Source organism: Salmo salar, chromosome ssa29, assembly GCF_905237065.1.
Source record: "Salmo salar chromosome ssa29, Ssal_v3.1, whole genome shotgun sequence".
NCBI classification, from domain to species: domain Eukaryota; kingdom Metazoa; phylum Chordata; class Actinopteri; order Salmoniformes; family Salmonidae; genus Salmo; species Salmo salar.
Window position 1 is genome coordinate 10687387 of NC_059470.1, and position 26359 is coordinate 10713745.

The window sequence follows — 26359 nt, forward strand, 5'->3', positions numbered from 1 at the left end:
AGCTCTACGGACAATTCCTTCGACCTCATGGCTTGGTTTTTGCTCTGACATGCACTGTCAACCGTGGGACCTTACAGGCGTGTGCCTTTCCAAATCATGTCCAATCAATTGAATTTACCACAGGTGGACTCCAACCAAGTTGCAGAAACATCAAGGATGATCAATGGAAACAGGATGCACCTGAGGTCAATTTTGAGTCTCATAGCAAAGGGTCTGAATATTTATGTAAATAAGGTATTTGTTTTTTGTTTTTAATACATTTGCAAAAATGCATAAAATCTGTTTTTGCTTTGTCATTATGGGGTATTGTGTGTAGATTGCTGAGGATTTTTTAATCCATTTTAGAATAAGGCTGTAACGTAACAAAATGTGGAAAAAGTCAAGGGGTCTGAATACTTTCCGCAGGCACTGTAAAGTACATGACTGGTCTGCAAAAACACTCAAACCATTTCCATTAGTGAATGCAATGCCATGAGCTTCCTAGCTCAGGCTAAATGAATTCAAAAGAAACATGTTTTTTTTTCGAACAAATTAACTTTGACTTCTGAAACAGATGGCGCATACAGTCTAACATTATGATGATTTCTTTCCAATTATCAACTGGTCCAACTCCCTTTAATTTGACAGAATAATTAGGCTCTCAACCCAAAGGTTTGACTGCAAGTTTAGACTCTGCACCTGGTCCACACTGTGCTGGGCATTCACTGTTTGCAGCCCAAATGGCACCCTCTTCCTTACATAGCGCACTACTTTTGACCAGGGCCCACGGTACTCACAACCTGGTTCCCAAAAGCATCTTAAGGCTAAGTTCATCGTTCAAACCATATGGTTCTAACGATGAACTTAGCCTTAAGATGGTGAAAAGTAGTGCACTATGTAGGGAATATGGTGCCATTTGGGATACAGGCACTGCCTTTAGCTCAGCCATCTGTAATTGGGGCTCAGTGACATTTTCCCCCCTAATCCACAATTTCTGAATTAACTACTGGAAGTTACCCAGCTCCTGTTGTGTGGGAATTGAAGGTGTTGCACTTGGCAACAGAGAGGGAGAGCTGGAGCAGTGAAATGTTCTAGTCCATTTGTCAAGGTGGAGTCGGACTCTGTCATAGACTAAACAGAAAATAAACAGTGCTAGCTAGAAACGGCAGCCCTCTGTAGCCTTATGTTGTGGAAAGTTCTCATGAAGTATTCTCATACAAGTTTACTTTATTTAAGCCTGATAATATGCACAGTTGCCAAAGAATCACCATCAACCAACGACAACAACAAAAAACTATAATAAAAGAGAATGTTAAAGGGGTTCTCAAAAGTATTGTGTGTATACTTGTCCTCAGGGATGTGTTTCCATTATATATATTACATTATTATTACATTTTAAAAATTACATAAAACCAATATGCTTACAAAGAGAAGATATAAAGTACAGTTTATGAACTATTGAAGCAGTAGCGCTTCCACAAAGTCCCTTGTTTAATGAAATGTTTATGAACAAACAATTCTCTTGGTCTGTTTCTTCTTCTGTGGGCTCCTCTTGCGCCTTTGTCCCTGGTGAAAGAATCAAACATTTAGTTTAGATTAGAGAGACAAATCAGATGGAGGTGAATTTAGCACAACAGGTTTGAAACTTTTTTTGTGTTAGCAGTTTTTAACTATTTTGTATGAACTCTGTATTCTTAACATGCTTGCAAGCAGAATTTCTCTCTGGTCACAAAAAAGTGATTGATTGGTTTATTGATTGATGGACTCAGGTGGGGGTGAGGGATAGGTGGAGGGGGACATTGGCCTCACCAAGGGTTCAGGTTTGTCTGGGACGTCCATAGCGGAGTATGCCCCTGGTCGTCCTCTTGGCTTCCCTTTCTTCTTCTCCTTCTGCAGCTGCCTCCGTACTCTGGTCACCTGGAAGAACAATGACATGACGTAAGACTTCAATGATACAATGTTGAATGCAGGTCGACTAAGTATGGCTAAGATAGCATCTTCATAACTCCTGCTGAAACTTAGTCCTAATATGGACAGCGTACATATATTTTATTTTTATTTGATTAAACCTTTATTTGACTAGGCAAGTCAGTTAAGAACAAATTCTTATTTACAATGACGGCCTACCCCGACCAAACCCTAACAAGGACGAGGCTGGGCCAATTGTACGCCGCGCTATGGGACTCCCAATCACGGGCGGTTGTGATACAGCCTGGAATCGAACCAGGGTCTGTAGTGACGCCTCTAGCACTGAGACACAGTGCCTTAGACCGCTGCGCCACTCGGGAGCCCATATCTCATGTCAGCCGTGTGTTTGAGAATCTCACTAAACAAAAATGTCTGATGTTAACTATAGACTGGTATCACATGATGGTCTGCTCCTGGGTTGTCATGGCGATGTTGTATACCTGTATGGCGGCGCTGGGGTTGTTGTTGCTGAGCAGAGAAAAAGATCCCAATCTGGATTTAGGCTTGTTCTTCTTCTTGGTCCCAGACTGGCCCAAGTGTCTCCTGGCCCGCTCTGTCTGGAGGAACAACATTCCCGGGGGATCATTTAGAAACTAAAAGTGGCCCGGCTACTGTACGTTACACAGGAGTCTGTTGAAGGGAGGACGGCTCATAATAATGGCTGGAATGGATAAATAGAACGGTATCAAACACATGGAAACCATGTCTTTAAGGTGTATGATGCGGTTCCATTTATTCCTTCTCCGACATTACAATGAGCCCTTTTTATTTAATTTTAATTATATCTATATATATATATATATATATATATATATATATATATATATTTATATATAAAAATAAAAATTAATTTTATTTAAAATGACACTAGCCACCACTGTAGCATACCAAGTGCTTCACGAAAACAACCCGGGATAAGAAACTACAGTACACCATCCATCGTATCCTTTCTTATGCCGCTGTTTTTAAGGGATCAGAAAAATTACAACACAACAGCCCCATTGGATCATTTGAGACCTCTCCCTCTGTTCGTCTCCCTCCCTGCCTCCGGCGTTACCTGAACTTGGATGAGTGTGTTGGGGAAGCCCTTCGTTGAGAAGGACCCAGGAAGGCTGGAGTGCTTCCCCAACTCTCTCTTCTGGCGCTCCAACGGCACAGCCGACGGTATGTTGTCATCTTTGAACTTGTATTCAGAAATAAATGAGGCATTGTTGATGAACGTGGAGCCAGCACTGTGGCTTCAGCAATACAATAGTGTTGTATAGCTAAAGTATGTACAATATAACATATTGCTGTAAATGTACAGCAAAATATTTACAGTTAGCTACTGTAATTCTATATTACAGGACTTTAAAGAGCAATGCATTATGGGGGAGGGGCTCATTGGCATTGGCTACACTGCTGTAAAATTATATTCTTTATTGTACTATACAATTTTACAGTGAAGTACTGTATTACTCGTTTTGCTGTATATTTATAGCAGCATACTGTGAATTATGGTGCATTTTGGGAAATTGTTGTGGATGAAGAAAGACTCTGGCTTATTAACATATTTAGAGGCATGCCTTGTACGTGGCTATATTTGTTGCATCCGCTAGTGAGAATGCTGTACCAATTAAACTGATATGTGGTAGTAGTGCCCAAATAATGAATGTGTATAGGGGACAGATCAGAGTAGCAGCAAGTCTTAAACCTTTACTGGTTGAGTGTTTTGCCAAGTCATTTTGGTCTATTTTGCCCTGTAATCATGACCTGTTTGGAAGCCATTGTTTCGGCCTTTAGAAGTGCAAGTGATATAAAATGCCAAATATTCATAAATATGCTGTAAAATACAAATACCTAGCAGCCAACCTGCTTGCACCAATGTAATTAGTGAAATACCAATATTACAATTACAGTAGAATATACTTATTTAGTCTACAGCAGGCAAATGTTACTGTGTTGTACTGTATGATTGCTCTGATATTACAGTAACTTAAAAGAAGCTGGTGGCGAGTTATTGTGAATATTACAGTAACAAACTTGGCACTAGCAAGAGATGGGCAAGGATACTTCAAAAGGTATCTTGTTACAAATACACAATACCTTGAAGACCAATGTATTCTTAATTACAACAACTTTCTCAGTAACGGTTACATAAATCTTTTACTTGCTATGACATGTTTTTTTTATCAACATTAGTTTAATGCACTGACTGTAAGTCCCTCTGGACAAGAGTGTCTGCTAAATGACCAATGTCAATTTAAAAATGAACACTTCCAAAGCACACTGCTGGACATTATGTAGTTATGCGGGCTACTTGCAAGTTTATTTTTGTATTAGAAAATACCAAATGTATGTATTCTTATTAAACTGTTACAAAATACATGAATTGTACTTCAGGCCAGTTAAATACAAAATAGATATTGAAACTATTCAAATACTCATATCAAATACATGTAATAGAAATATTGCCAATCTTTGGCAGTAGCTGCCTGCACTGTAAATCTGCAACAGTTTACTAGCTGTGCTTCCAGTAAGGCACTGTCAATTCTAGAATGACAGCATGTTTGCTGTAGTCAGGTGTTACGGTAATATGCTGTAAATTTGTGTTTCAGTAAAGGTCCTGTAAATCTACAGTAATTTACTGTCTTCTGTGCTGCCAGTAATTTACTGTAAAAATGACTGGATTTTTTTTACAGTGTATAGTTAAAGTAGGCTAATTGGTTGTATTGTTTTGTGTTGCAGTAATAAGCAGCAGGATTTATATAAATGTCTTACACCAAGTACAGAGTGTGCCCCAGGTCGTCCTCTCTGTTGGGCAAAAGAAAAACGTAAATAATGAGTTAATGCAATTTGGGAGAAAATAAATGCCTTCTATAAATGTTATCGTGTAAGTGTGTGTCTGTGCGCCTGCGAGTGTGTTGGTAAAGAGGTATATAGTCCTATATCCTGTCTTATACACAGATGTCTGAGCAATGACTTTGGTGAATCTATATTTAATATCAATATTCAATATCTTGGGACAAGCGTTTTAGTTGCATTGGAATCATATTCCTCCTGGGGAGTTACCATACAGTGAGTGATATGTCTTGCATGCACAAACCCAGAGTGGAAAGTAATCCAGTACAAGGTAGGAGTCCTCTGTGACAGAGAGCAGACTGTAGTAGGATGTCTTTGTGGGGAGGGAGGCTCATATACCTGTGGCTTTTTCTGGATATGGGTCTCTCTTGGAGCAGATGGCATCAGCCGCAGAAGCCCATCATTCTGAAGGAGATCATTTTAGCAATATGTATTCTTTATTCCACTTACGTAATAATAACACCTCAACCCCACTCATATGCAATTACTAAACAATTATTAAATTGATATGTTACAACATGTTTGTATGTCGTTACTTGCAGAATTACATTCTCATTAGAAAGGTATAACAGTAACTTAGTGTAAAGTGTTACCATCGGTTTATTGAGACAATTCATACACCATATCCTGTCAGGATGAGTAAGGGTAAACAGTGACCGTATTGTAGGAGTTCAGGCTTTACTAGAACATACAGGGAAACAGAGTTTGTACTGTATGCCTTTTCACAGTGTACATCCCCTCCTTAAACATACAGTGCATTTGGAAAGTATTCAGACCCCTTGACTTTTTCCACATATTGTTATGCTACAGCCTTATTCTATAATGGATGAATTTTATTTTTCTCCTCATAATCTACACACAATACCCCATAATGACAAAGTGAAAACAGGTTTAGAATTTTTTGCAAATGTATAAAAAAATTAAAAACGGAAATACCTTATTTACATAAATATTCAGACCCTTTGCTATGAGACTCGAAATTGAGCTCAGGTGCATCCTGTTTCCATTGATCATCCTTGAGATGTTTCTACAACTTAACTGGAGTCCACCGGGGATAAATTAAATTGATTGGACATGATTTGGAAAGGCACAAGCCTGTCTATATAAGATCCCACAGTTGACAGTGCATGTCAGAGCAAAAACCAAGCCATGAGGTCAAAAGGAATTGTCCATAGAGCTCCGAGACAGGATTGTGTTGAGGTACAGATCTGGGGAAGGGTACCAAAACATGTCTGCAGCATTTAAGGTCCCCAAGAACACAGTGGCCTACATCATTCTTACATTGATGAAATGTGGAACCACCAAGACTCTAACAGACTTTCAGAGTTCCTCTATGGAGAGGGGAGAACCTTCCAGAAGGACAACCATCTCTGCAGCACTCCACCAATCAGGCCTTTATGGTAAAGAGGCCAGACAGAAGCCACTCTTCAGTAGAAGGCACATGACAGCCCAACAAGACAATGATCCTAAGCACACAGCCAAGACAACACTTTGGGACAAGTCTCTGAATGTCCTTGAGTGGCCCAGCCAGAGCCCGAACTTGAGCCCGATCTAACATCTCTGGAGAGACCTGAAAATAGCTGTTCGGCGATGCTCCCCTTCCAAACTGATAGAGCTTGAGATGATCTGCAGAGAAGAATGGGAGAAACTCCCCAAATACAGATGTGCCAAGCTTGTGGTGTCATACCCAAGAAGACTCGAGGCTGTAATGGCTGCCAAAGGTGCTTCAACAAAGTATTTGCAAACATTTTTAAAAACCTGTTTTTACTTTGTCATTATGGGGTATTTTGTGTAAATTGATGATGAATAAAATCAATTTAATAATTTTAAAATCTGTCTGTAACGTAACAAAATGTGGAAAAAGTAAAGAGGCCTGAATACTTTCCGAATGCACTGTATAATCTCCCTGAAGAAACTTCTGTTGTCTTAATATAGACCCAATACTTTGTACAAAGGTCAGTACATGCCCTGTATCCACTTCACACTCAGTGCACGAAGTGTGCTCTTCAGGGTATCCCTCATTACATTGAGGCGCCCTGCTCTTTTTTTTATTTATCTATTTTGAAAACTTTCTATATAGTCCATTTTGTTCTGTGCTAGTTGTTGACGAGCACCATGAACTAACCCAGTAATGTATTATGTTCCATTATCCACATTCACAATGACCTTGGTGGGAAAAAGCACAGGCAAATAAACTCAGCATTGAATTCAATTAAAAAAATAGATTTCTTCAATAATGCTGCCTAAGGCAACTGGGAGTCCAACCACATCTGAAGTTTAAATAATTGCACATACTGTAATAATGTAATTACACACAAAACACATAAAACCTCTATTTTCCACACGGTAAAGAATACTTGACTCAGTCTTCCATGTTGGTGAAAATCCTCTTTTGAAATGCTGCATCTTTCATTTTTTATTTTATTTAACCTTTATTTTATCAGGGAGTTATACTGAGACCAATGTCTCTTATACAGATGAGAATTACAGAAATTACAGAAATTAACCCATCAAAATGCAATGAGAAGAAAATCTTTCATACATCTGCTGTATGTGTTGGCCAGATGAAGGTAACTGCGTTGGACAGAACATGGGGAATGTCCACAAAGAATGTCGACCGCAAATATGGCAGCTCAAACAGCTCTGTGGCCACGTTAAAAGTCTGCAGAGAGTTTGTTCCATTGAGGGTAATTGAATAGGTTACAATGAAACTTTGTTCCTGACTAAAATAAGTGTAAGTTTCCAGGTTACTGGAATGTTTAACTCTATTTAAATCCAGGCATGTGTTCCATCCAAAATATGACATGCTCAGCCACCATACCACTGTGTCACACACACACACACACACACACACACACACACACACTTTCAAAAAAATGCTGGATTGTTTGGTTGACCCAACTGCTAGGTTGCAGGCACTGGGTCACTTAGTTGGGTTGTTTTCTTTAAAAAACTGCTGGGTTATTGATGCTGGGTGCTGGGTTATTGGTGCTGGTTTATTGAGATATGCCCCAACGTTTCAGCTCAGAAGACTAGAGGCATGGGTTAGTCGGGGCGTGGCTTTCTGATAGTTATTTTTGGTAACCAGTGAGAGTAAATGTAATTGCAGCTCATCTGTTTTGTTGTTATCACATGTTAAGGTTGAACACTGACACTTTTGAAGCTTTAATGAGGCTTAAACAAGTGTATGAGAGTCCCAGTGTTGGGATATGTAAATAAAAGATCTCTCAACATTGTATCTCAATGTTGGGATATGTAAATAAAAGAAATTATGAAATTTGCAGTGTAAAACGTAACATGATGAACATGAATGACATGTACTCTTCCAGGTGGCCAAAAACAATTATCTGAAAGCCACAAAAGTTATTCACGCAACCCAACTGGCTGGGTCAAAATAACCCCGCGTGTGCTGTCCAGGATTTACCTAGTTTTTAACTCAGCACACACTCAATGGAGACACACGAGCATTCATAGCAGTTATTGGCTTCCTTTGGCTTCTGAGCTAATTTGCTACTGCAGAGTCTGGGGAAGTGCTTTGAATAGCTTGTAAAAAAAAAAAAAACACTTTTAGCACCAACACTTCCGAACTCCATCTACCTGACCGAGCTCCTCCACAAAATGCAACAAACCTACAACTGTAACATGTGGCCCCAATCCCTTACCTTTCCTCCGGTGGTCTGCCCATTAACACAGTCTTCCACCTGTGATGTCCCAGTGCAGTCTGCACCATGTGTGAGCTGGAGAAAGCTGCCCTGCAGACAGAGCAGACTAAGGCACACCCAAAGAGCAGCTTCCATAATGGTGCAGGTCCAGGCACTGAGGCCCAGCCCCCGTCAGCTCCCTGCTTTATACCATCCGCTCCTAACCTAATGAGGACCAGATGCAGAAGAACAGAGGAAGGCGGGGGGGGGGGCATGCCAGCTTCAGCTTCACACAGACAAACAGCATCGCACCACACCGCAGCCCAGCGTTCTACGCCAGCTAGCGGTTCTGCGGTTCTTCAAAAACATGTCAGCCATCTGAAGGGCCTCCCCCAATAACCACCCCCACCTCCCCCGTACCAGTCTGGACGGCGCATGAAAGTCATTTTCCACTGATGCTTAAAAAAAAAAAAATACAGCTATATAAAAAAAGTTTTATTGTCACATACTGAGAGAGAGAGAGAGAGAGAGAGAGAGAGAGAGAGAGAGAGAGAGAGAGAGAGAGAGAGAGAGAGACGAGTTAAGTCAAACCTCTTATGACAGCACTTGAGAGATTGGTGGCTCACTTTAAGGATATCCAGGAAAAGAGAAGAAGATTTGAGTTGGTTTCCTATTTTGTTCTGCCAGAGATAGTTCTGTGTTTATACTGCTCTACCTCGCCCTAGTGAAATAAATGTATTTATATATTTTCATGTGGTTCTTTATCCCAGACTGCCCCTCTAAACCCTTTCTGTTGGTTTGGACCTGCTTGTTGTGCTGAGGGAATCTGAAGTCCACACATAAACTTTGCTTACACCTTGAGCTAACGTGTGTTTTGTGATCTGATCAATATGATCCAGTTTGATCAAGGCTTGTCACGTCTATTAAAATGTGTCTCTCATCCATCCACCGTGTCCGCATTGTGACCACATTAGCTGGTGCCTCCCTGTATGCAAATTATTTGACAGATATTCTTTCAAAATAATCTGGATTTATTTATTTTAACACAGTTACTGATGCCATAAAAATCAATGGTGCTACCTGTCAATGATTTTTGAGGCCAGTATAATGATGATTTAAATGGTTTGACAATCCAGATCTGTTTACACTTGATTGATATCCAGAAACAATGCGTGCCTTGCTACATCTGGAGGTGGTAAGGAATATCAGATCACAATCAGATCACAATGGGTCTTTTAACCGTCTACACCTGTCTAAAAATGTGGACAATATCAGGACAAAGGGTGAATCTTAGCATGACGTATAAACAGGGCTATACTATAGTATTTCATTTCCAGAAGTACATCAATAAATGTAAGGGGTTTGTCTACAGTAAGTCACAATGGGCAGTTGTAAGGAAACTGCAGTGCTGGTACATTTGCCAACACATTATTTATGCTGGTGTGTTTTTGTCCCATTCGATTTCTTCCGATATTTTGTTTGTTTAAAAAAAGAAATTGGCAAGCCTGTGGCTGTGTCCAGGTAGAGTGAATGATTGTAAGGGGGCCTGTCTAGAAGTTTTATTTGTGTCACACCCTGACCATAGAGAGCCCTCAGGGGTTCTCTATGGTGTAATAGGTCAGGGTGTGACTAGGGGGGTTTCTAGGTATTATATTTCTATGTTGGTGTGTGTGTATGGTTCCCAATTGGAGGCAGCTGATAATCGTTACCTCTGATTGGGGATCATACTTAGTGTGTCCTTTTTCCCACCTGCTATGGGGGATATTGTTTTGTATGAGTGCCTATGTGTGCAACGTATTTCACGATAGTGGAAGTTTTTATCCTGAAGAGTCGATTGATGCACCCGTCAATCTAATGAACATAATAAAAAAAATCCCCATCAAAATCCGTATTTTTTTAACTAGAGATACCGCATCTGCGGTGGAAAGTGGCAGAGCTACAGCACTGTTTTTCAGACCAAGGAGACATCCCGAAAATCAGTCTTCTCACAAAAAAACATGTATGGAGGGAAAATGTATGGAGTAAAAAATACATTGTTTTCTTTAGGAATGTGGTGAAGTAAAAGTAGTCAAAAATATAAATTGTAAATTACAGATACTCCAAAAAATGACTTAAGTAGTACTTTAAAGTACTTTACACCACTGCCTGGTATCGATAAAAAAAATGAATGGAAGTATGGAAGTAGTTTTGTGCCATCAAAAAAAGGGGTTAAATATATTTCCTGAGCTTTCTTATATCTCCTTGATATAAGACAGACACTTCAAAACCTTATTCCTTATGATTTATTTTTTGACTGTTTGTTTTGCTATTTATGAATGTGTTATTCAATGCGTTTCTATGGACTATAGTAGTAATGGCCAAATATATATATTGCTCAAAAAAATAAAGGGAACACTTAAACAACACAATGTAACTCCAAGTCAATCCCACTTCTGTGAAATCAAACTGTCCACTTAGGAAGCAACACTGATTGACAATATATTTCACATGCTGTTGTGCAAATGGAATAGACAACAGGTGGAAATTATAGGCAATAAGCAAGACACCCCCAATAAAAGAGTGGTTCTGCAGGTGGAGACCACAGACCACTTCTCAGTTCCTATGCTTCCTGGCTGATGTTTTGGTCACTTTTGAATGCTGGCGGTGCTTTCACTCTAGTGGTAGCATGAGACGGAGTCTACAACCCACACAAGTGGCTCAGGTAGTGCAGCTCATCCAGGATGGCACATCAATGCGAGCTGTGGCAAGAAGGTTTGCTGTGTCTGTCAGCGTAGTGTCCAGAGCATGGAGGCGCTACCAGGAGACAGGCCAGTACATCAGGAGACGTGGAGGAGGCCGTAGGAGGGCAACAACCCAGCAGCAGGACCGCTACCTCCGCCTTTGTGCAAGGAGGAGCAAGAGGAGCACTGCCAGAGCCCTGCAAAATGACCTCCAGCAGGCCACAAATGTGCATGTGTCTGCTCAAACGGTCAGAAACAGACTCCATGAGGGTGGTATGAGGGCCCGACGTCCACAGGTGGGGGTTGTGCTTACAGCCCAACACCGTGCAAGACGTTTGGCATTTGCCAGAGAACACCAAGATTGGCAAATTCGCCACTGGCGCCCTGTGCTCTTCACAGATGAAAGCAGGTTCACACTGAGCACATGTGACAGACGTGACAGAGTCTGGAAACGCGTGGAGAACGTTCTGCTGCCTGCAACATCCTCCAGCATGACCGGTTTGGCGGTGGGTCAGTCATGGTGTGGGGTGGCATTTCTTTGGGGGGCCGCACTGCCCTCCATGTGCTCGCCAGAGGTAGCCTGACTGCCATTAGGTACCGAGATGAGATCCTCAGACCCCTTGTGAGACCATATGCTGGTGTGGTTGGCCCTGGGTTCCTCCTAATGCAAGACAATGCTAGACCTCATGTGGCTGGAGTGTGTCAGCAGTTCCTGCAAGAGGAAGGCAATGATGCTATGGACTGGCCCGCACGTTCCCCAGACCTGAATCCAATTGAGCACATCTGGGACATCATGTCTCGCTCCATCCACCAACGCCACGTTACACCACAGACTGTCCAGGAGTTGGCGGATGCTTTAGTCCAGGTCTGGGAGGAGATCCCTCAGGAGACCATCCGCCACCTCATCAGGAGCATGCCCAGGCGTTGTAGGGAGGTCATACAGGCACGTGGAGGCCACACACACTACTGAGCCTCATTTTGACTTGTTTTAAGGACATTACATCAAAGTTGGATCAGCCTGTAGTGTGGTTTTCCACTTTAATTTTGAGTGTGACTCCAAATCCAGACCTCCATGGGTTGATAAATTGGATTTCCATTGATTATTTTTGTGTGATTTTGTTGTCAGCACATTCAACTATGTAAAGAAAAAAGTATTTAATAAGATTATTTCTTTCATTCAGATCTAGGATGTGTTGTTTAAGTGTTCCCTTTATTTTTTTGAGCAGTGTATATATATATATATATATATATATATATATATATATATATATATATATATATATATATTTTATATATATTTGGCCATTACTATATATATATATATATATATATATATATATATATATATATATATATATATATACACTGTTGTCACGTGTAGTTTCATGTTATCACGTTAACATCACGTGATCACATGTGAAGTTCATGTGGGGTCAAATCCAATAGAACACAACACAGAGTGAAACCCTCTGTATTTTCAAGTATTGTGGTGGCATCATCATGTTATGCTTGTTATCAGCAGGGACTGGGGAGTATGTCAGGATCCAAATAAATATTACATGGAGCCAAGCCCAGGTAATAAGTTAGAGGAAAACCCGCCTCAGTATTCTGAAAACCTAACCCTGGGATAGAGTTGTATTTTTCAGCAAGACAATTACACAAATGTTTATGCCAAAGATACACCAGATGGCTTTCTGAGTGGTATAGTCTCAGTGCTGACTTAAATGTGATTAAAAATCTGAGACAATGTTTGGATATTGCTGTCTATCAATTATTCCCAAGAAAGTTTACTGAGCTTGAGCAATTTTGACAAACGCAATGTATATATGTTGCCCTAAGAGTTTTGGAGAATCTTATTCAAAATGATTCACAGCTCTAATGGCTGCCAAAGGTGCTTCCACCAAGCATTAACTCTGGGGTGTGAAGACATATGCAATCAAGACATCTTTGTTATTTTCTTTCACTTGTGGAGCAAGTTGTGTAGATTTGTAGGATTTTTTTATTTATTTAATCCCTTTTTAGATTAAAATTTAAGGCAGAAAAATGTGAAGACTGTGTAAGGGGTGTGTACACTTTCACTAGGCCCTGTATACATGACATGCCAAATAGGTGGTACCTGACAGGTAAGCATGGGAAAATAGGAACAAATAAGGTACAGGTAGGACTACGATATTAGTGATGTAGTGTTTCTCTTCTTTACTAAGCATAAATATTGGAGGATCGGAGATCGACTGACAGTCCAGCAAAGGGAGACATGGCAGAGAGAAAAACAATGGCAATTTTGGAAGCCTTGCTTAGACTGGAATGTAACCCAAGTGAACTATGAACACTCAAACATGCATTTTATGAGGGCTAACCGTACAATTTATTCTATTATTGTATTACTTGAGAACAAAAAATACGTTTCATCTAACATGAACTTACCATCAATCAGTTTGACAGTAGTTTGGAAGGGAACTTGCTTTTGTTTTGGAAAGGGAATCAAGACACGTTTTGGGTTATGTATTCACATTCTGTACATACTCTGCAGGTCGAAAATAAGGTTTCTTTTTTAATGCTTTCAGGCAACAGGAATGGACTGAGACATCTCATTTGGGAGACCATCCATTCTCCCCATGCAGCATAGGCCTGTTCAGTGCGAGATGGATAGTGGTGGGCTGGTGCTGAAAGACTGTGGCAGGATGTGGTTTACTGTGCAATCTCACTGCAAATGGAAAACAAATGGATATAAATCAGTCACTTAATATAGAGCTGGTGTAGGTCTGTGTGTGTGTGTGTGTGTGTGTGTGTGTGTGTGTGTGTGTGTGTGTGTGTGTGTGTGTGTGTGTGTGTGTGTGTGTGTGTGGTGCGTGTGTACACCCGTGTGTGAGTGTGTGTGCCAATGCATCTGTATGTGTGTGTGTTTACTTGGCTCAATGAGGCTATGAGAGGGCTCCCAATGGAAAGTGAATTGGTCCAGCTATGGTCAATGAGCCCCCTGGTGCCTCTAGGCATAAGCTCTCCCAACCAGCCCTCTATTTGGCTCACCATACTCTGGCGGCCACAGAATGGCACCATCCACTCTAAATGCCATTGCTGTGTGTGTGCGCGTGTGTGTGTGTGTGTGCATGCATGTGTGTAAAGAGCAAGAGCATTAACAGTTCTGGCCTGGTGTGCCTCAGCCCTGTTTGTGTTGTGCAGGTACTAATCCCAGTATAGCCTACTCAGGTTTTAGCTAACACCCTTTTCTCTCTACCCTTTTTTAGCGGGTCCCTGTTTGCAGCCTAGGCTAGCGTCTGGCTCCTGAGTCGGGAATCACATTCAATATTCCTCCAAAGAGCTTTGTCACTTTTTGCCAGTGGCTACTTCCGCAGAGGTGTGAGAGAAGCGTGAATCACGTAGCCTCCTTTCAAGTGGGGGGGGAAGAGAAACTCAAGGACGAGCCTGAAAGAAAACACACGGCACAGGCGTATGTGGCATAATTTGTGCATCTGTCACTGGAAAAGGAGAGCTTGTTGTCTCGCCCTCTCTTTCATTGAACTTTTTTTTTTTTTTTTTTACATTTTAGTCATTTAGCAGATGGTCTTATCCAGAGCAACTTACAGTAGTGAATGCATACATTTCATTTCATGCCCTGGCGTTGCAAACACCCTGGCGTTGCAAACACCATGCTCTACCAACTGAGCCACATCACCTCTGTGACCATGCCTGTCCACCAGCAAGTTTGGTGTACTGAGACTAATTGTGAAACTTGGTATTGCAGTGTGCTTAAATACTCATCAATGGCTAGCTAACATCAGTTCATTCATCTTTCCTCTAGCGTCTATGTTACCTCCCTAGAATCAAAGCCCCCCTTTAGAATATCAGAAGTCTCCTCTCTCACAGACCACAGATGAAATAAGGCTCAGTTCCCATTCTGTTCCTTCTGACAGAACTACAAATGAGTTTCCAATTTGAGCTGGATTATAAATTAGATAGTGAATCCTCCCTGAGAAGGGCCCATGGGCCCTGGTCGAAGGTAGTGTGCTATGTTGGGAATAGGGTACCATTTGCGACGCAGCCAGAGAGAGTACGAGAGAGTCAGGTTACCAGATTATGAATGAAGGGGTAATTTGGAGCAGCCGGGAGGCTCTGCTGGAATGTCATGATGTTCTGGCATTTCCCTGACAGCTCCAAACATGTAGACATAAATCATTATTCACTTCTATGTACCGCAGCACCAGAGGGACACACACACACACACACCCACACCCACACACACTCTACACTACACCCTCTCCCTCTCTCAAAGTGAAGGGTATCAGAGGGAGGGAGTTTACCCTTGGAGGCAATGGCTGTGTGTCTATCTCAGTCAATACTCAACACTCTTCAGAGCTGATGAATGTCTGTGTTTGCAGGTAATGACTCAGGGAGGAAAATTGTTATTAAACAATCAGACACATTTGGGTGATCTCTGGCATTATCCCTGCGCGTGCGTGTGTATGTGTGCAACAGACAGCGCGAAGGTCACGCCCCCTCACTATCTCCGCCAATTTATAATCCAGTCACTCTGCTGGCGTTACCATGGCAGCAAGGAGTCGAAGGCAAACATTGCCATTCAGGGTAGAAGGCAACCCTTTGATGAGAGGAGAGAGAAAAATGGAGAGATGTGTAATACCCATCTATCTCCTGGGGAGAGATAGGATATGAAGAGGCAGTACTTTATATAATATACAAATCCATTCATGGAGTTTCACTTTAACCTCTTACGTCCACCACAAAAGATTGTGTTTAGTGGTGAACTGAGCCAGAGGGGGCGTAAATATCCAGGTGTTAACAAACACAGATAATAGGTTACATTTCCACCATGCACTAAATATTACAGAAATTAATTCCTGTCAGTGTTTGAATTGGGCTGGAACACACAGGTACTGATTACGGGCACTTCTAATTTTATAATTTTATACTGCTTGAGTACTGGCACCTCTTATAGAATATTGGCTTAAAATATGATGAGTACTGGCACCTAAATGTAAAAAGTGCCAGCACCTATTTCTTTCCACTTCAAGCACTGATTCCTATGTATCAAACAAAGCCTCTTTAGAATGTGCAGCACACATTATCATTAGTCAGTGTGTCAGTTGAGACAGCACAGAAATGGAAACTCCTGACATAAAGCAATGTTGTCATTTCACAGGGCAACGACTGAGAGTGGACCTATTCCTCCCCGTCAATCTGATTGTCTGTATTTGTGTTCCATTTCAGAGCTGAACCAAAACTGTCTGTCATATAGTCTGATACAGTACACCATCTGCATACTAAAAAACGTCTCGTTTCCTGGTCCCATCTATTTTAAACAACATGGTATTCTACTGTATCTTTATTCGATAGTTTGTGTCTGCTTAGAATAAGAATATTCCTTAGAATAAGAATATTCCCCTCGGAAAATAGTCCTCCTGAGACCGAAGCTGTCCTAACATGGACACTGTACATTAGTTCATATTTTTCAAAACAGGACAGAGAATTTTTTTGAAAGTTGAATCAGTTTAATTAACAATGTTGAATCCGTGTGGTTGTTAAGTGTACCTGCCTCTTGCTCCATGGATGAGTGTGAGCAGCTGTTGGAAGACTGTTAAGAAACAGTTTGGCAGAGATCTGGGTGAAAAGCAACAGCCCGTAGATGACAAGGCAACCTGTTCCGAATTCATCAGCAGCACACAGTTCCTACTGCCGCCCAAGAATTCTCCAAATGTATTCAGTTTTCCCATGAAGTTCTAAAAAAAAATAGACATCATTAGACGGAGAGATACATAAGTGTCTTGGATGTATGAATTGCACGTTTCTCCGTATTCTATCTGTAAACAAGGAGCTGTTGGCACATAAGCCCCTGATCGCAGACTCTACTCTTGGGCTAGTTGCTTGTTTAGATGGGTAATGGGTAATGACAAAGTGTTGTGATTGAGCTGAGCCTATTATTGAAATGTTGTGTGGCGCTAGCCACACAAAGAGTGTGTTAGCAAACAGCTGTGGCTGGAGTAATATTGGCAGGCGAACTTTGTGGTACTTGGCAAATTTCCTGTCACTCATTCAAATATGTGAAATAAACACAGTGAGGTGGGTTAGGGAGGCACTTTCCTCTGACTAAGTCTGGACGCCTGGGGAGACTCTCAATGTGTTGTCGTTTCCATGGAGGGGAAACAGACCCTGTTATAGTAAACCATGGGAGTTGTTACGAAGCTCAACTGAGCCATGTGCCTATCTCTGAATGACCACTTGCGAGCGTCATTCACCACTGAGTCACTCAGTGCTCAATTGTGGTCCACTGTGATAACAACCGTTTTTCCTTCTTAGGTTCCCTACGTTTTGTCAGTTTCCTTGTCAGTTTCCGAAGATGGTTGTGAAAAAACGCCCTACTGACAACACAGTGTTTTTGACCGACAAACCAAACCATCCGGGTAGCAAGTCATTAAGCCTGTGCTGTCTCTCATTACTTTAATGACCATAGTTGAGCTGTGAGTGGGCTGTAACTAGGAGGCAGATAGTTGTTTTGTTAAATGGGTGAAATGAGCAGGAATGTCCTCAGCCACTATACTTTGACTCATTATAGTGGCTAGGGCCTTATTAGCACTAGTTTATTATCTGTAACTGGGGGAATGGCCTCCTCCCTTCCTCCCTGGAAACTCTATACCGTATATACAGTATACGCTACATGGAGTGTACAAAACATTAAGAACACCTGCTCTTTCCATGAAATAGACTGACCAGGTGAATCCAGGTGAAAGCTATGAGCCCTTATTGATGTCACTTGTTAAATCCACTTCAATCAGTAAATATGAAGGGGAGGAGACAGGTTATAGAAGGATTTTTAAGCCTTGAGACAATTGAGACATGGATTGTGTATGTGTGCCATTTAGAGGGTGAATGGGCAAGACAAAATATTTAAGTGCCTTTGAACGGGGTATGGTAATAGGTGCCAGGCGCACCGGTTTTGTTTCAAGAACTGCAACACTGCTGTTTTTTTTTGCGCTTAACAGTTTCACGTGTGTATCAAGAATGGTTCACCACCCAAAGGACATCCAGCCAACATGACACAACTGTGGGAAGCATTGAAGTCAACAAGGGCCAGCATCCCTGTGGAACGCTTTCGAAACCTTGTAGAGTAACTCAATATTAGGAAGATGTTCCTAATGTTTGGTAAACTCAGGACCCACCATTCATTTTTCACATCGTGAATTTTTACCAGAAAATCAAATGAATTGTGTGTATGGTGTAGGCTTACCTTGGCGTGACATTTTGATAGCCGTGTAATTCTCTCTCGGACAAGCTGAGTTTGATCAATATATTCGCCTCAATTGACAACAAAAATTGATAACAAAACGTATTATTGATAGTAGTTACCTTGTCTGAGGGATTTGCGCGGTTATCAAAACGTCCCACCAGGGTAAGCATACACAAACATACCTTATATGATGTAGTTCTAAAATTCCAGATTGAAAAATGAATGGTGAAAAAATTATTGGAACCATTACCGGGTTTTATGACTCATACTGTGGTACTCAATACCGTATGCGCTGTAATAAATATAATTGAAGTACTATATGTAAAATGCAGAATGTGAAGCTGGTCTCCCTGATTAAGAGGCTCACATAATAGCCAAACAATTATGTGTTTATTTTTTTCAAGTGTAGCCAACAGCTCAACATTTCTACTTAGTCTACTTGGAGTGAGTCACTCTGTATGTTTTAGAGTTTTTTTGTTGTTGTTGATGCCCTTCTGACAGTTCCAGTGCCACTTAGGCAATTAGTCATCTTTAGTATGCAGTGTGCTCAATCTCCACCTACTCAATCATCAACACAGGCAATTATGTTCAATGGAATCGGAAGCAGCAGACGAGCTGCCGGAGATGATAGAAAGTGGTGTGAGAGGTGTGCTGCTGAGCTTCCCTCTGCATTAGTCAAGCATGTGGGGTGTTTAGTACGCACATTATTAAGGGCTTAGCGAAGAGGATTACTAACTCAAATCAATACCTCCTGAATTTGAGCTCTTTCAGAATCGTAGTCTTTAATGTTTTGATACAGGAAATCATTAGAGGTCTTCTGAGGAGGGTTTACCCTCACGTGGCCTTAACGAGTGGAAGGGGTTTTCTATAGCTAGAGTATGTCAAAGATTAGAGTATGGATTTTAGGCTTTCTAAACTTCTGACTCATTCTAGGTCTTGCGGCTGAATAAAAACTGGACATAGGGGTTAATCCCGGTTCATGCTACTCAATACAGGTCAGAATTTCCCTCTTGTTGTTGTGAACATGCTGCGGACACACACATACACACACGCACACAGACATTGGCTGCAGGTACGCCTAGCGATTAGAGCATTGGGCCAGTAATTGAAAGGTCGCTAGTTCAAATTCCCGAGTCGACAAGGTGAAAAAATCTGTCAGATGTGCCCATGAACAAGGCACTTAAGCCTAATTGCTCCATTATAGAAGACCCTGGCAGTGACCCCATTCTCTGCGAGTATCTCGGGGGAGTTGGGAGGTGCAAAAAACACATTTCCAATTCACAAATGCGTAGGAAATAGGACACATATAAGAGCACGCGCACACACAAAGGCCACTATCCCACCTAGAGGCAGAAATTCAACATGTCATCAGCTGAAGTTTGTAACTCTATTCAAAGGTCAGAGACTTGTTTGCGGTCAATGTTCGATTTTAGCCCTGCCAACAGATACTGCAGTTTCAAACCCAACACAAAACACACTGTCCAGTCAGACTGTCAGCATGGCCAAGTCTATATGATGACTCAATGTGGGGGGATTTCTTGTGTCTAATTGAGCAACTTGGTGTATCACTGCAGTGTTCACCGGCTCATTGAGTCCCATTTATTGTGGTCTTTCCCACTCCCACCTCTTTGCTGTCTCTTTATTTTCTTTCCCTCTTAACTGTTCTCACTCCTTCTGTAAAATCTATTGTTTTCTCTTGTGTCTGTTGTGGAAGGATCTTGAGTGTAATAGGTTACTTAAAAATTACAAGAATTCCAGACAATGTTACAGAGGGAAATTTTAAGCAATTACTTAATTATATTCATATCAAGCCTATCAATTTCAATAACATGAAGAAAGGGATAAAGTCAAATGGAAATGAACTGAATAATCTGAGAAAAATTTACAGTGTAAGACTATAAAGCCTGGTCTCAACACTTTACAAGGAGAAAGACATTTAAGGACAGAAAAATATGGAAGTTTGCTGGTGTTGAACCTGTCACTCTGTCTTCCGTTTAGACTTTGTTCCGTAACAGCACCTCCGGACACAGAAGAGGCATGTTTTGATGAAGAGGAGGGTGAGCAGCATCACGATGGCCAGTAGGAAAGCGAACACATCCAGGCTGTGGTACTGGTACCAGGTGAGCTCGTGGGCCTGGACCCTCAGGTGCTTGGCCCCTTTATTCCTCATGGTGAACTCTATCCAGAACACTGCCTCATCCTTGGGACTGATGGGCCTGTCATGGTGTATCCTGGACAACCTCAAGGCGTTCTCCTTATACGACGGCTCGTTGATCACAATGTTGAGTCCATCCACCAGATCCTGGGTTTTCATGGTGTTGAAGTTCATGACGACCGCGGCCCCCTTGGCCTTCATGTGGACCATGTTGTCTGGCTGGTCAGCGAACATAGGAATTCCCACCATGGGGACCCCGTGATAGATGGCCTCATAGATGCCGTTGGTTCCACCGTGGGTGATGAAGGCTCTGGTCTTGGGGTGACCCAGCAGGTCGTTCTGAGGGATCCAGTCCAAGACTCTGGTGTTGGGGGACAGGGTCTCAGGCTTCTCCCCACTGAGCCTCCACAGGACCTTCTGGGGAATCTTCCCCAGGGCTGAGGCGATCATGTTCCCTTTCTCTGTGGTGAGGTTCTTTATCATGGACCCGAGGGTGAACACCACAATGCCGTCTTTTCCAGAGCTCTGCACAAACTCCTCCATGTCCTCTGGTAAGGGCTTGGCAGGCTTGCAGTGGATTCCCCCCACAAACTTGAAGTTAGGGAGGAAAGGACGAGGGTAGTCAAAGTCCCAGTATGTCCGGATCAGCCACAAGTCAGCTTGGCCCATCACCTCACAATAGGTTGATGGCTTCCCTCGAATCTCACTGTAGTAGGCGTCTATGTCTTGCCAATAACCGTATGCCATTATGTCCTGGGATGCATAGAAGAGGAAGTTCAACAGTCTTTCAGTGAAGCTCATTTCGTCGGTTAACTTGATCATGGCACCAGGGACAAAGGATGGTGGAGAAGGCAGCTGCCCACAGAGCCTCTCCCACATGTGGGCAATAGAGAAACGCAGGGTGTAGACCAAAGGAATGCCCAGATCCTCAGCCACCAGGTCACTGCAGGGGTAGATTGGATCGGATAACAGAACATCATACTTGGCCTCTCTCAGTCTCCTCATGACGGTCTCTGACCTCAGCAGTCCGTCACATATCTGTATGGAAAACTTTAATTCTCTTTTTACAATATGATACCCCTTCCAATGGATCTGCAAGTAGCTCAGGTAGTCTATCTCGTACATGTGAAAGTGGATGAACTCCTCAAAGAAATTGGTCATCTCTTGCATTGAGATGGAGACGTTGAATGGTTCGTAGCTGAAGCGAGCCTTTTCCGTGGGGTCCATGTATACAGAGGCACTCTGCACCAGCACTGTAACACTGTGTCCTCTGTCAATCAGAGTGTCCAATATAGGCTTGAGGTTGATCCAGTGACTGCCTTCAGTATGCCAAACTAATATGTTTCCGCCGTTTACACTCCCTATGATACATAACTGTGCGATCACAAACACAGAGATATACCGTGTTAGCTTCATCGTGACTGTGTGGAAACGAGTTGAAAACCACCTTTTAAAACTCTTTCCAAAGTCAACCAATCATTAACTGAAGTTGAACTCTGTATTGTAGTACTATAGAGTATTCCTCCTGTCACATAAAACCAGATAAGCGAGCCACCGCCTTGATCTTTCGGTGTGAAAGGTAAAGGCAAGCACACACAGACAGTAACCCTGCTTGTTCTGCTTGTCCCTACCCAGAGTCAAGCAGCTAGCTGCGTGTAAGCCCTGCCAGCAACACACTGTTCAGTCATAATAGGTACCAGTGGGATTAAAATCTTACAGAGGCGTCGGCGGCAGAATGGTAATCTCACCCAAATCCTGGGCAGGAATGTAGGCCCAGGAAATTAGTCAGGAGAGATTTGTTATGGCAGAGGGGAGAAACAAATGGGCTGAGGCACACCGGAATTGTCCCAAATGGCACCTTATCCCCTTTATAGAGCACTACTTTTGATGAGAGCTCGATGGGTCAAATGGATTAGGTTTTTCTATGCATTTGCATGGTGGTTTGGTGGATTTTGTGACATTGATTTACTGACATTGTTAGCAGACATTGACAAACTATAAGCTACATAAAAGGGCATTAGTAAGAGGATATTAACATGGTTACATTGACACGCACAGACAGTGAGTTGCAGGCAGGATGAGGTAGCAGCTGCAACGTGACAGGTGAGATTGCAACTCTACCTGCTTTAACTTCCCTGGCAGGAAACTGTGCGACCAGGAATTGCTTCACCTGATAGCGGGGAGGAGAGGGAAGGAAAACAGGAGCAGGATGGTGGAGAGTGCTCACAGCTAACAGGATTGGATGGATCATGGCTCACAGGTGGATGAATATGGACTAGCCCAGGTGAAAAAGCTGTTCCACTCTAAAGTTATCGGATACACCTGGAGCTGAGTGACTCTCTCTCAGGCTGGCGGAAAAATATTTCATAGGGTTAGTTGAATAGTTGAAAAAAATGTCTAAAGGTATTGCAAATAACAAACGTCTGCCTCAGCATACTTCTAGACAATTTGTGTGTGCATAGAAATCAGAACACAGTGTTTAATTTACATGACAGCCTCTGTCTTACTTCAGGTACTTACAGCTCGTAACAATGGAGCTAATTGTTCAATTTCCTGTAAGTAGTAACAACACTAACAAATAGCCAACCATTATGAAGAATAACTGTAACAAATGATCCCCTCAAAAGACCTGTTTAGGATTCATAAATCAATTCTGCCTTGCTGTCAATGCAGTTGCGATCCATTGACCAATTAAATTGTTACAAGTGTAACATTTCGACGAAGAGAGTTCACACAGCGTTTAAAGCACCCCCCTGAAAAAAGTCCCTCAAATGCCAGCATTCCACTGTGAAGCTAATCTATTCCCTGACAAACAAGAGTTCTGAATGTCGCTGCACACTGCACACTGCACACACACGCACACGTGCACACGCACATTACTGCTACTCCTACTGTAGGAGGCATGTGACGGGGAAAGAGGGACGATAATGCTTTGCTCTAGTTATTCTGCCTAGTAATCACACTATTCCCCAGTGGGCCTTTGAGAGCTCTCATGCTGGGAAAATCTCTATCAGGCACAAACATGCTAAAAAAAAAGGTAGGACATGTAGACCTATACTCATTATGGCTGAAGATTACTGTGACTGTACATATGCCCCTAAGTGATACTGGTGCGTTTGTGTGTGTGTGTGTGTGTTTAAAGAACAGCACACGCTGTACATGTACCAGTAATGAGTCCTATGTTCCTCGCTGAATGCTGGGAAAACACCTGTAACAAGCAGCCTCTTTGGATTATGAAAAGGTCAATACACGGAGTACTTAAGCCATAGAAAGTTCTCAGAGGAGTTAATTTGATACCAGTATTGAAAGAGAAGGGCAAAATAATGCAACGTTGGTCGGAAAACATTTTCCCTTTCTTCCATGTATGACGAGGAGCTTGTTGCAATTGTGTTTTAGATCTGCTTATCAGTATTCGTCTGCCGATGGTCTGAAGCTGTCACGACTTCTGCCGAAGTCGGTTCCTCTCCTTGTTCGGGCGGTGTTTGGCGGTCGACGTCACCGGTCTTCTAGCCATCGCCAATCCATTTTTCATTTTTCCATTTGTTTTGTCTTGTTTTCCCACACACCTGGTTTTCATTGCCTCATTACGTGTTGTGTATTTTACCCTCTGTTCCCCCCATGTCTTTGTGTGGTATTGTTTGTAAGTGCTTGTGCACTTGTTACTGGTGCGCGTCGGGTTTTGTACCCAAGTTGCTTATTGTTTTATTGCAGTTGGTTTTTGTATTAAAACTGCTCCGGCTATTACCGAGTTCTGCTCTCCTGCGTATGACTTCACTGCCACCAGTTACGCACCACGCTATAGAAGCTGAGCTCAGGCTGAAGTGACTCAGCACGATTAGATAGATGATTAGATAGATTTGCTGAACCATAAGTAACCATTAAACATTGATAACCATAAGTGACCATTAACCTCTAGAAGTCTAAGCCTTTGGGGTGGGGGGGGGGTCTACTAAGATGTTGTTTACCATGGATAATTTATCTATTTGATTTAGAATTTCAGGATCCCTGTAGGTATCAAAAAATACATAATTAAATATAGAATTTGGCCTTTACTACTATAGCCCATAGAAATGCGTTGAATAAAACATTCATAAATGGAAGAAAAAAATCATAAGGAATAAGATTAGGAAGTGTCTTTCTTTTATCTAGGAGATATAAGAAAGCTAAGGAAATATTTGGGTTTTTTGGACACCCACTTAACTCCATTTTTGTTGTTGGCACAAAACTACCTTTTCTACTTTTTTAAACTGGTACCGGTTACCTTCAGATGAGTTCCGTGATGCTACAGACAGAAATTGGCACATCGGTGGTACCGACTTCAGACGAGTCCCGTGGGGCTTGTGGGGGTCGTAGAGCAAAACGGAGAACACCATCACGAGAATCTCATCTTTCCATAGACTGAAGGCCAAACTGTTCAGACGCTACAGACGTTTTTGTGAGAAGACCGATTTTGGGGATGTCTCATGGTCTGACAAACACCGCTCTAGCTCAGCCACCTTCCACCGCAGATGCGGAATACCCACATAGGCGAATGCGGTGGATTGAGACGCAGCCCATGTATAGCTCTAGCTTAAATTGACGGATTTTGATGGGGATTTTTTTAATTATGTTACTTAGATTGACGCACTGGTGTGTCAATAGACTCTTAAGGATTTAACCATTGATGACCATTCATGTTATCAATCACATCACCCTCTCACCTGGTATGATCTATGTGTTTTATTGTTCACAGTTTTTAAGGGGATTGGATGTTAATGATTGATGATCCACTCTCTGAACCCTCCAAACATTGCGTTACATAAGCATTAGTTGTCACGCATGTGTGTAGGAACGGACCAAAGCGCAGCGTGAGTACCGTTCCACATCTTTTATTAGAATGTGAAACTTTGCAAGACAAACAATAAACAAAAACTGTGACGGCAGCGGTGCCACATGCACTAACTCAAAAATAATCTCCCACAAACACAGGTGGGGAAAAAACTACTTAAATATGATCCCCAATTAGAGACAACGATGACCAGCTGCCTCTAATTGGGAATCATACAAAAACCCCAACATAGAAAAAAGAAACTTGAACACAACATAGAACAAATAAACTAGAATAAATCCCCCAGTCACACCCTGACCTACTCTACCATAGAAAATAAGAGCACTCTGTGGTCAGGATGTGACATTAGTACGCATTCTGTTGTATCTGAGATTATGTCAACATCAACTAGGAAAGTGAAGACATAGATGGAGACATCTGACAGAGGACATGAATTGTACATACTGTACATCATACCAGATGAGAGGGCAATGTGATTGATAACGTGAATGGTCAACAATGGTTAATGGTTACTTAGGTAATGAAAAAAAACAATGAAAAAGGCACTGCTAGGTTCAAATTGATCTTAAAAGTTTGTAATGCATGTGTCACTTAATATCTTTGCCACTCCAATTCTAATAGGCAAATATGTGTTAATGTGCACCACTGAACAGCCGCTACGCAGTTATGCTGTCAGACAAAAGTTTCGGATTAAAGTGACAATTGATATGACAAGATTACCACTGGGATCAATGTTTAACAATAAGATTTTTGTAACCTTCTCAGACCAAATGGCAAGTAAGTAAGCCTTGTCCGGGCCAGAATGGCCAATTGGGCAAGAGGCTGCAAATTCTCTTGTTTCTCTTGTGCAGGGATCTTTAACTAGATTCAGCCGTGGTATTTTTTCTTGAATGGATAAATAATTTGATGCAAGAAGCCCAAACAGATATTGTATTTGACAAAAACATTAACATTTCAAACCTTGATTACATTGGTCCACGATCATATTCT

At 41.9% G+C, this 26359-nt stretch overlaps 2 protein-coding genes across 3 annotated transcripts; both read right to left on the reverse strand.

Moving 5' to 3' along the window:
• Positions 1-1188: 1188 nt before the first annotated feature.
• On the reverse strand, positions 1189-8704 carry si:dkey-12l12.1 (uncharacterized). The gene is made up of 7 exons (XM_014180722.2): positions 8451-8704; positions 5128-5193; positions 4708-4740; positions 3005-3130; positions 2388-2504; positions 1789-1896; positions 1189-1545 (listed from the first exon to the last, which is right to left on the reverse strand). The coding sequence occupies exons 1-7, from the start codon at positions 8583-8585 to the stop codon at positions 1483-1485; spliced, it is 648 nt and encodes a 215-aa protein (XP_014036197.1). The 5' UTR covers positions 8586-8704; the 3' UTR covers positions 1189-1482.
• A 4426-nt stretch (positions 8705-13130) lies between these two features.
• Positions 13131-22001, reverse strand: LOC106590122 (UDP-glucuronosyltransferase 2A1). 2 transcript variants are annotated; one of them, XM_045710515.1, is made up of 2 exons: positions 20362-22001; positions 13131-13853 (listed from the first exon to the last, which is right to left on the reverse strand). In XM_045710515.1, exon 1 carries the CDS (start codon positions 21955-21957, stop codon positions 20365-20367), a length of 1593 nt encoding a protein of 530 aa, XP_045566471.1. In that variant the 5' UTR covers positions 21958-22001; the 3' UTR covers positions 13131-13853; positions 20362-20364. The 2 variants fall into 2 exon arrangements, with proteins under 2 accessions (XP_045566471.1, XP_014036199.2); XM_014180724.2 differs by lacking the exon at positions 13131-13853 and adding an exon at positions 16632-16881.
• Between the last annotated feature and the right edge of the window lie 4358 nt (positions 22002-26359).